The 11,328-nt window shown below is 37.6% G+C and overlaps 1 protein-coding gene and 1 pseudogene across 1 annotated transcript in view; one reads left to right on the forward strand and one right to left on the reverse strand.

Moving 5' to 3' along the window:
• Positions 1 to 11,328, reverse strand: part of LOC110452912 (protein SMG9-like) — a 19,321-nt gene that overhangs the window by 4,793 nt on the left and 3,200 nt on the right. Inside the window, exon 3 of the mRNA XM_021501666.1 lies at positions 9,748 to 9,845. Coding sequence (XP_021357341.1) covers positions 9,748 to 9,845 — 98 coding nt within the window. The remainder of the gene's footprint in view (positions 1 to 9,747; positions 9,846 to 11,328) is intronic.
• Positions 803 to 6,485, forward strand: LOC110452903 (annotated as a pseudogene).

Consider the following 11,328-nt stretch of genomic DNA (forward strand, 5'->3'; position numbering starts at 1 on the left):
CTCAGCCCCCTGGGGGGTCAGCCCAACCATTTGTACAATTTTGAATCTCCACCACCTAGGGATGCTTCCAGTCAAATATGGTTGATATCCATCTCTTAGTTCCAGAGAAGAAGTTGCTTAAAGCATTATAGCCAAATTGCCCCCTTTTTGCCCCGCCCCTCAGCCCCTGGGGGGTCAGCCCCACCATCTGTACAATTTTGAATCCCCACCACCTAGGGATGCTTCCAGTCAAATTTAGTTAAATACCAATCAGTGGTTAAGAAGAAGAAGTCGTTTAAAGAAATTGTTGACGGACGGACGCGGACGACGGACGCCACGGTATGGCATAAGCTCACCTTGGTCCTTTGGACCCGGTGAGCTAATAAATGATCTTTCTTTTTATGCACTAAAATTGAATGTAGTACCTCTGTCAGTTTTGAGAAGAAGATTTTTGAAATATTGATTAATTTTCCCTTTGGGGCCCGCCCTGGCCCCAGGGGTTGGGGTAGGAATCCCAATTTTACAGTTTTGTAGCCTCATCTACCAAGCATAGATCAGGTGACCTAAAAATTGGAGGTGTTGTACTGGCTTGAAGATGTGTTATTTTTAAGTAGTTATTATTTGCATGTACAATTGAAAAAATATTTTGTAAGAGTTTTTATATCAAATCACCATACAAAGAAAATAGTTTCTTTGATTACCTTAATGACTTGATATTTTATTGAAGAAAGAGACCTAAAATACATTGTTTCAAAACTGTTGTAAAATATGAGAGAAAATTATATTGTGATGTGTTTCCTAACCAGAAAAGAAGAGTAGCCTCCCTTGGCCTAATTATAATCTGACGTCATTTTTCCAGCCGCCATATTCCCTACACTGGTCCGTTAATCGAGGTAAAAAATACCACGTGTTTTGTCATTTTTCCATCGAGAACAAACATTGTATGATTATTAGGTTATATCACACATTATCAAGACGTGTTTTAATGCACGAGATGATGGTTTTGTATCCTGTCATTTTCCCCTTTGTGTTAAATCTTTGGACGCCGGTTCGTCGACAGAAATTTCCTGATAATACATTTAGGCCTATTGCAGTAATTTTGATAATTATGGGGAATTTAATGAACGTTTAGATCAAATAGTTATCTTCATATTTGTCTCGTTTATATATAAAAATAACAATACTGATATCTTTTCAAACCGGAGAGGAATGAATGTGGGGTGGGGGAAATCTTTCAAGAATATTTGCAACACAGAAAAAAACCTGGTTCGGAACACTTTAATGGGGGTCTGAACAGTAACAAACTTGGTATCTGTTCCGACTCGTAGAGATATATGCTCATTTCTTCCGACATCGTTTGTTAGCGTACACTTTATCTGGGCTTGCATCACGTAGTTATTTATGTAACAGGTGAGGGGGAAAATGTACGGCCATACTGTAGTTCGAACTTGATCTTACCTGATCGCTGGTGAACGACCCAGTCAAGTTCTGCTATGGTTATTGGTATAACTGTTACATGTTAGATTGTGTAGTAATTGACAAAGTAAAAACACAGCAAATACATAAAAAAAACAAGCCTTTGAAAAATATTGCTATATTTCATTTGTGGATTATACCAGTTTTTTCAATATCTTTTGACAGCACAAATCAGAATTTCTTGAATTAGATAGAGGGACCAGGGCCCGTATTCATGAAGCTGTTCCCATGCTCAAGCATGGATTTGTGCCCAAGCCTAATTTTTTGTTCTGGTTATAAATTAATAAAAAAAATCTTATTTTGTCAATCATTTGGAAAAAAAATGACCTGAATAATATTTCGATGTTTACATTTCACTTTTTGATCATTTAACAAAAATTAACCAAATTACAGTAAAGTTGGTGTGAACACAGAATCCATGCTTGAGAACGGTTCATGAAACTATTCTCGTGCTCAAACATGGATTTTGTGCTCAAACCAACTTTCTTGTAGTTACTCGCTTAAATCATATCAAAATGATCAGAACATCAATCTAAGCATTAAAACCAGTATTTGGCTTTACGTCTTTTTATTTTGTTCTAAATCATTGACAAAATAATATTTCATTGATAATTTATAAACGAAACAAAAAAGTAGGCTTGAGCACAAAACCTATGCTCGAGCAGGAGAACGGTTTCATGATTATGGGCCCAGATCTAGGGAGGCCTGTGCTATGTGGGTTCTAATAAAAGGAACAATCCCATCGTCATGGGTGCAATCAATTTTGGAATTCACTTACAAGTTATGCTTGGCATCTATGAAATCCAGGAGCTCCGTTCTACATATCTTCTCTGTATACTTAGATTTTCTGATCGTGACAAAATTGATGGTTTGTTAGCAGTTTGACTGGTTCTAGACATGTGATCAAGAACTGAGCAATCGTAAGACTGATGGATGATTATGAATTTTATAATTTCGTTGTCATCTGACTCGCACTTAAATTATCATCATAAATCATGTCCAATACTTTGAGCTCAAATGTACCTAGAATTCAATTTCTCAAGTTAAATTGTTTCACCCAGAAGGTGGATCATACAGCGACTTCTTATTCTGTTGTGAGAAAACTTAGGGTGCAGGGAAGATATGTATATTGAAAACACAATCTTTGGATCTTGAAAATGATAGTTTGGGCAAGGGTCAGTAAATTTGGAAATTTAAATTTTGTTGTAGAAATATGATTGTTTGCTAAATTGTAATTCATTTGTTGTCTCTTTTCATTTTTCTCAGCCTGAGGGAAAGGATTGGTTTTAATTTTTTTTACATATTTTTTTTCCTCCTCGCTGCTCACTATGCTGAACTTGACGTCCAGTCACGGCCACAATGTCAGACAACCAGACCAATCTGATCATCAATTACCTGCCCCAAACCCTGACTGATGGAGAATTCCACTCTATGTTTGCCTCCATTGGCAATATTAAATCATGCAAGATTGTGCGTGATAAGGCATCCAACTACAGCTATGGTTTTGGCTTCGTCGATTACCAGACGCCAGAAGAGGCTCAGCATGCCATCCAGTCCCTGAATGGCCTTCAACTCCAAAATAAATATATCAAGGTTGCATTGGCTCGGCCCGGAGGTGACAGCATCAAGGGAGCTAATTTGTATGTCAGGAACATTCCAAGGGACTTCTCTGCTGGAGATCTGGAGAGTGTGTTTAAATGTTATGGTGAAATTGTCCAATGTCGTGTTCTAACTGACCAAGACACGGGCAATTCTAAAGGTGTAGGCTTCATATTGTTCAGCCAGAAAAATGCAGCAGATACAGCATTGGCCGAAAAAAATGGTGTCCCACTTCGTGAGGGGGACCTACCTTTAATGATCAAATATGCAGAGGACAATGCCCAAAAAGTTCGCCCACCAGTTCAACCAATGTATCCAGCAGGGCCAAGGGGTTACCCTGGTGGACCAATGCGCAACATGCAAAATCGCTCGCGTTACAATCCTATGACGGGTGGTGGCTATGGCAACCAAGCCAACGGGATGGATGCTCATGAAGGATATGTTCTGTTTGCGTATAACATTGGGCCGGAAACCAATGAAAAGAATCTATGGGCTCTTTTCTCGCGCTATGGTGTCGTACAAAAAGTGAACGTTATCTATGACCACCAGAAGGGTCTTACTAAGAATTACGGTTTTGTCACCATGGCAAATTATAACGCAGCTCAAATGGCCGTCAACTGTTTAAATGGTTACAAGTATTACAAGGGAAAACCACTCTCTGTGTCTTTCAAAAACTAATTCTAAAAACGCTTTTTTCCTAAACTTTTTTTTTTTTAATAACATCTACAATATTCCATCACATAATCGACACACAATCCAGCAAGTCATATCTCATCTGTGTCAGAATCATTTCTACCTTAAATCTGTGTGGGGTTTTTCTTAAACTTTTAATTCATCATTCTGTCATAAATATGGTTTATTTGAAAGTTAATTTGTTGAAGTTAAAGATTTGAATTTCAAATGAAATCTGTTTCATTTTGAAATGTCTGAAAGTAAGCTATCGGGTCAAATATTGTTTCTGTAGTTATGTTGTTACTGTGTTTATAAATGAATGAAAGAATTGTTGACAACATCAAATTATTTTCATTTTCAAACATTGTTAAGTTTAAATAATAAACAGTTAACACATTTTTTTTCTTCTGGCAATTGCATTTAAAATCTTTATGAAGACCAAAAGTAAATGGCCAACATTTTAACAATATTTAAAATCATTTGATAAATATATAAAGTGCCAAAATATTGAAAAAAATCATTGCAACCAACACACTAGGTACAGTGGAATTCATGTTAGGTAATTTAAATGGAAATGGGTAAAGAATCGCCTAAATTCAGATAAACATAAAATAGATATCGAAAGTGATTTATATTTTGAATACTCTATATTGCCTAAATTTTGCGGGTTACTGAAATAAAGTTGCCTAGAGATAATATTTCTAGCGTCATAAATAACAACAGACACTAACAGTAAAAAGAAACCCAACTCTATGAGAAAAGCAACTATAGTTTGCAGGATTTCTTCAGAATGCCAAAATTTAACCACTGCAAAAATATTAACATGTGATGCTACCCAAATTTGTTTTTTGGTGGAAACATTTTGAAATATTTTTGGTCAGTTTTCCAATCTGGGAAGCAACATGCCAGTATCGAACAGGCAGATTAAATAGAAAATTAAAAAGCATGACCAATTTTTCATATCGTAAACTTATCAGATATTTTTACTAGCTTTGAGGCGTTGGGCTAGTAGAAAATACTGCCCCGGAAGCATTGTTCTGTTTATCAGAATGTGGGTTACCAGGGTAACATTAAAATGTTGTACATTATGTCTTGCTAGCTAATATATATCGGAACACAGAACCCTCAAGTTCAAAACGATTTTCTAGTCTCCATGTAATGATCATGTAGCACTCTTTGATGCCTTGCTAATGTGGTTACATTAAATCACAGAAAAGGTGTGTTAGAAAACCCAATGAAAATGTTGGGATTTGTAAGATTTTTGTTTACCAGAAGGCTTCACAAAATGTTTCACCTTGAAATTTAGTTTAAAAGAAAAATAACAAACAGGTTCCATTCACTGAACAAGAGAGGGTTTTGAAACATGTCCGTCAGCACAACATTGTCTTCTCCTCCTCACTGAACAGTGGGAAGAGTTCAAAGAATTCAGTGGTCGGGTATATAGCCTACATCACATTTATTTAAGATATTCATGTCAACACTTTGTACATTAAATGTACTTTTGTCATCTTTATCATAGTCATCTTCATGTTTTTAAAATGAGAATACATGTACTGTGTACTGTAACAAAACTCGCAAATACCTGTACTTTTTCGGTATTATTTATTAGAAGCTAACCTTTTCTGCAACCTAATAATATACTAATCAGTCGCAAAAATTCAGTCCTGTTGAATAACTGAAGATCTATAAATACATGAGAAAAGGGCATTATGTGAGATGTATTTTAATTGTGACATGACCTGTTAATTAACGTATGATTATTGTCTATAATGTACTGCAATTACAAGACTGATCAATTGTTATGTGAACATTGACGAGGATACACCAGTAGCTTCCTATAGGACTCCAGACTGCTTTGGTAGTGCCAAACATATGGTACAATGTACCAAAACTGAAAAGCTTTTAACTTCAAAAAACAGCTGGCATCATCTCGAGTATAAATATATGGTAGAGTACAATGTACCAATACTGAAAACCTTCAAACTCTCAAAAAACAGCTGGTATCATCTCGAGTATACAAAATAATTCTGACTTGCGTTTATGAATGTTGTGATTCAGGATTGATCACCAATTCGTTCACATAGTATTTCCTTGTATATGCTACATATACTTCTTGTATACCCCAAAATAGAGAAAGTATTCCTCAAATATCTTCAATTGCATTTCTTGTACCTGAGTTAATAGCGGATCATTGTGAATTCCTGTATGCATGTGTATTCAGCTCATGTTTGAAGTTATTTTTTGTTCTTATGAGTGAACAACTTAACAGAAATTGAAACTTAAAATTTTCTTTCTATATCTCTAAATTTTCATAAAAATGGTCATTTTGACACATCAAAACGCAACATCCCAGGCTTAATCATTGTCAAAATGGAATCTTGTCTCTAGTCTGTCATGAATAATTTGTACAAGTAACAACAGTTTCCTACGTAAAGTCTTGTATGTACATATAATTTATGATACAATACAGTGTTTACCTTTTTCGTAAAAGAACGAAAATCCAGGCATCTCCACAGACTGTAAACACTGTATGCGAGATTATATGTATACTAGTTATATGATGATGATACAATGTTTACATTGTATGTAAGAGTGTATCCTGTAATGCTGGGTATTGTATGAGAGAGTATGCCGGTCACATGACCCAGTTGGATCAGGCCAGTTAGATTGTAATACTGGTTATACATTAACTGTTTGTTGTTGACTTTGTATTTCTTGTAGAAGTTGAAGAATGTTAATAAAAATGATTCAGAAAATGATTTGTGGTGTTAAAGTTATAATAATAATAATAATTTGAGGTTCTTATATACCGCTTTATCACAACCTAGTTCGCAGGTCGTCTCAAAGCGGTTCACAAATTATTATTCGTAGTTATAGGGCCTTTGCAACCAGCCAATACCTTTCTCAACTCCCTCTCCCTGGGGAGCATACAGCTGGAGCTGCCATTTCGGCACTAACAGCTAGCTTTCTACAATTCAAGCATTGACCAACCACATACTCATTTACAGCTAAGTAGACTGGAACAAGCGGAGTAAAGTATCTTGCTCAAAGATACAACACCGTGCGCTTTCGGTAACGAGTCCGGCGTCCTACCACTGGACTACCGTGCCTCACATCAGTTGTTTTTTAAAAACTCGTTATAAGCATGGTTATTCAGACTAAAAAGAACGGCTCATATGACTAGGGGACAGATACAAAGGTATAGACCAATGAGTTAATGAGCTGTGAAATTGTGTGATCATATCAATACTAACATCTTTTGACAATATATGTATGTCAGACTGGGTGTACAATATATGTATGTCAGACTCTGGGTGTACAATATATGTATGTCAGACTCTGGGTGTACAATATATGTATGTCAGACTCTGGGTGTACAATATATGTATGTCAGACTCTGGGTGTACAATATATGTATGTCAGACTCTGGGTGTACAATATATGTATGTCAGACTCTGGGTGTACAATATATGTATGTCAGACTCTGGGTGTACAATATATGTATGTCAGACTCTGGGTGTACAATATATGTATGTCAGACTCTGGGTGTACAATATATGTATGTCAGACTCTGGGTGTACAATATATGTATGTCAGACTCTGGGTGTACAATATATGTATGTCAGACTCTGGGTGTACAATATATGTATGTCAGACTCTGGGTGTACAATATATGTATGTCAGACTCTGGGTGTACAATATATGTATGTCAGACTCTGGGTGTACAATATATGTATGTCAGACTCTGGGTGTACAATATATGTATGTCAGACTCTGGGTGTACAATATATGTATGTCAGACTCTGGGTGTACAATATATGTATGTCAGACTCTGGGTGTACAATATATGTATGTCAGACTCTGGGTGTACAATATATGTATGTCAGACTCTGGGTGTACAATATATGTATGTCAGACTCTGGGTGTACAATATATGTATGTCAGACTCTGGGTGTACAATATATGTATGTCAGACTCTGGGTGTACAATATATGTATGTCAGACTCTGGGTGTACAATATATGTATGTCAGACTCTGGGTGTACAATATATGTATGTCAGACTCTGGGTGTACAATATATGTATGTCAGACTCTGGGTGTACAATATATGTATGTCAGACTCTGGGTGTACAATATATGTATGTCAGACTCTGGGTGTACAATATATGTATGTCAGACTCTGGGTGTACAATATATGTATGTCAGACTCTGGGTGTACAATATATGTATGTCAGACTCTGGGTGTACAATATATGTATGTCAGACTCTGGGTGTACAATATATGTATGTCAGACTCTGGGTGTACAATATATGTATGTCAGACTCTGGGTGTACAATATATGTATGTCAGACTCTGGGTGTACAATATATGTATGTCAGACTCTGGGTGTACAATATATGTATGTCAGACTCTGGGTGTACAATATATGTATGTCAGACTCTGGGTGTACAATATATGTATGTCAGACTCTGGGTGTACAATATATGTATGTCAGACTCTGGGTGTACAATATATGTATGTCAGACTCTGGGTGTACAATATATGTATGTCAGACTCTGGGTGTACAATATATGTATGTCAGACTCTGGGTGTACAATATATGTATGTCAGACTCTGGGTGTACAATATATGTATGTCAGACTCTGGGTGTACAATATATGTATGTCAGACTCTGGGTGTACAATATATGTATGTCAGACTCTGGGTGTACAATATATGTATGTCAGACTCTGGGTGTACAATATATGTATGTCAGACTCTGGGTGTACAATATATGTATGTCAGACTCTGGGTGTACAATATATGTATGTCAGACTCTGGGTGTACAATATATGTATGTCAGACTCTGGGTGTACAATATATGTATGTCAGACTCTGGGTGTACAATATATGTATGTCAGACTCTGGGTGTACAATATATGTATGTCAGACTCTGGGTGTACAATATATGTATGTCAGACTCTGGGTGTACAATATATGTATGTCAGACTCTGGGTGTACAATATATGTATGTCAGACTCTGGGTGTACAATATATGTATGTCAGACTGGGTGTACAATATATGTATGTCAGAATCTGGGTGTACAATATATGTATGTCAGACTCTGGGTGTACAATATATGTAAGTCAGACTCTGGGTGTACAATATATGTATGTCAGACTCTGGGTGTACAATATGTGTATGTCAGACTCTGGGTGTACAATATATGTATGTCAGACTCTGGGTGTACAATATATGTATGTCAGACTAAATAAGGATAAAATCCCATAATCCCGATGGTTGAAGAAGGATTTTTAAGGTTTTACCTCTATTTCTCCTATTGGGCCCCACCCCTCAGGCCCCTGGGGTACCACACCCATGATTTATACAAAATTGGTTCCCCTTCACCCAAGGATGCTTCTGACCAAATATGGAAAAAATCCTTTCACTCCTACAGAAGAAGAAGGATTTTAAAGAATAGTTTGCTATGTTTCCCCTATTTGGCCCCCCCCTCAGGCCCCTGGAGGGGGCCACACCCATGGTTTATACAAAATTGGTTCCCCTTGTCCCAAGGATGCTTCAGACCAAATATGGAACAAATCCTTTCATTCCTACAGAAGAAGAAGGATTTTAAAGAATTTGTTATATTTCCCCTGTTTGGCCACACCCCTCAGCCCCCAGGGGGTCCAGACCTACGGTTTATCCAAAATAGGTTCCCCTTCACCCAAGAATGCTTCAGACCAAATATGGACCAAAACCTTTCATTCCTACAGAAGGAGAAGGATTTTAAAGAATTTGCTATATTTCCCATATTGGGCCCCGCCCCTCAGCCCCCAGGGGGGCCAGACCCATCATTTATACAAAATGAGTTCCCTTGGCCTAAGAATGCTCCAGTCCAAATTTAGTCCAAATCTACTGGGCCGTTCAGGACAAGTAGCGTTTTAAAGAAAAAGTTGACAGATGGACGGACGACGAACGACAGACGCTGCGCCATGGCATAAGCTCATTTGCCCTTCGGGCAGGTGAGCTAAATTCATACCCAGATTTGGAAAATAATCAGAGGAGTCGTCACTATTGGGGTTGTCATGGTTACTGGATGGTGAGGATGGTTTCAGCATCTCGGCAGTCAGCAGAAATCTGTTCCAAAAGAATTGAAGCATCTTGAATTGTTAATATTTCCATCACGAACACTTCTGACACTACTTTGGAAGCTGAAATTCAAATCAAAGAGAATCATCCTAAAAGCATGTTAGGAGTAGAGGTGCCACAATTAAAACCTGAAGTATATCACAAAGTATTGCAATATTTATAAGGATTGACCTACATTTTGACAGCGTAAACGGTAGTATGAACCGTGTTGGCAACAAACCAATTCTTTATTGAGTGTGTAAACCCTTCCACCAAAAATATGTTTGTTGCCAAATGTGCTTATACTACCATATTCACCATTAAAATGAAAGTCCATTAAATGCTGTATGAAGACAAGAGGCCCAGGGGCCTCAATAGCTCACCTGGTATTTTATTTTTCAATTTAAAACCTGCTGAGTACAAACAGGTTTATCAAAGGAGTACAAGAAACAAAGTTGCAGGAAGAACTACATATAAATCTGTTTTGGTGGGAAAGACACCAAGAAAATGAGTTTCCCTGTTGTGTCCCAATTTTCCTCTATTTCCCCTATTGGGCCTCACATGCACCTTTTTATACAAATTAAACAAATTGGTTTTTTTCCCCCTAAGCATGCTTCAGACACATCTTCCATTTATAAATATTCAATTCCCTTTGGCCAAACATTCTCTAGAACAAGTTTGGTTAAAATCCCTTCAATGGTACAGAAGGAGAAGGATCTTTAATGTTTTCCTCTATTTCCCCTTATGGGACCCACTCATCTGCCCCAAAGAAGGGGGTCCACACACCTCAGTTTAAACAAAATTGATTCCTTTGTCCCTAAGCATGCTTCAGACTGCATTTGGTTTAAATCCCTTCACTTGTATAGTTGGAGAAAAAAATCCTCAATTTCCCCTATTGGGCCCCACCCCTATGCCCCCAGAGGGGCCACACACTCTGTTTTTACAAACTTGAGTCTCCTTTGTCCAAAGATGCTCTAGAACAAATTTGGTCAAAATCCTTCTATTGGTTGAGAAGAAGACTTTTAAAGATTTACCTATTTGGCCCCACCCATCTGCCCCCAGGGGGACCATACCCTCCGTTTATACAAAACTGAGGACCCTTTGGCCAATGATGCTTCACACCAAATTTGGTCAAAATCCCTTCATCGGTACAAAAGGACCGGAGAAGGATCTTTAATGTTTTCTTCTATTGCCCCTAATGGGACCAACCCATCTGCCCCAAAGAAGGGGGCCCACACACCTCAGTTGATACAAAATTGATTCTTTTGTCCCTAATCATGCTTCAGACTGCATCGATTCGGCCCTTCGGGCCAGGTGAGCTAAACAAGAGGCCCGGAGGGCCTGTATCGCTCACATGAATATGTTTAAAATAATTGGTATGAAGTAGGTGCTGTAAGTACATATGAAATTTCAGAAAGATCCATCCAGTACTTGAGATATAGTGAGAACAAACTTCAAACAGAGCCCCACCCCTATATGCAACTTAGGGAGG

This window comes from Mizuhopecten yessoensis, unplaced genomic scaffold (assembly GCF_002113885.1).
Source record: "Mizuhopecten yessoensis strain PY_sf001 unplaced genomic scaffold, ASM211388v2 scaffold785, whole genome shotgun sequence".
Taxonomy (NCBI): Eukaryota; Metazoa; Mollusca; class Bivalvia; order Pectinida; family Pectinidae; genus Mizuhopecten; species Mizuhopecten yessoensis.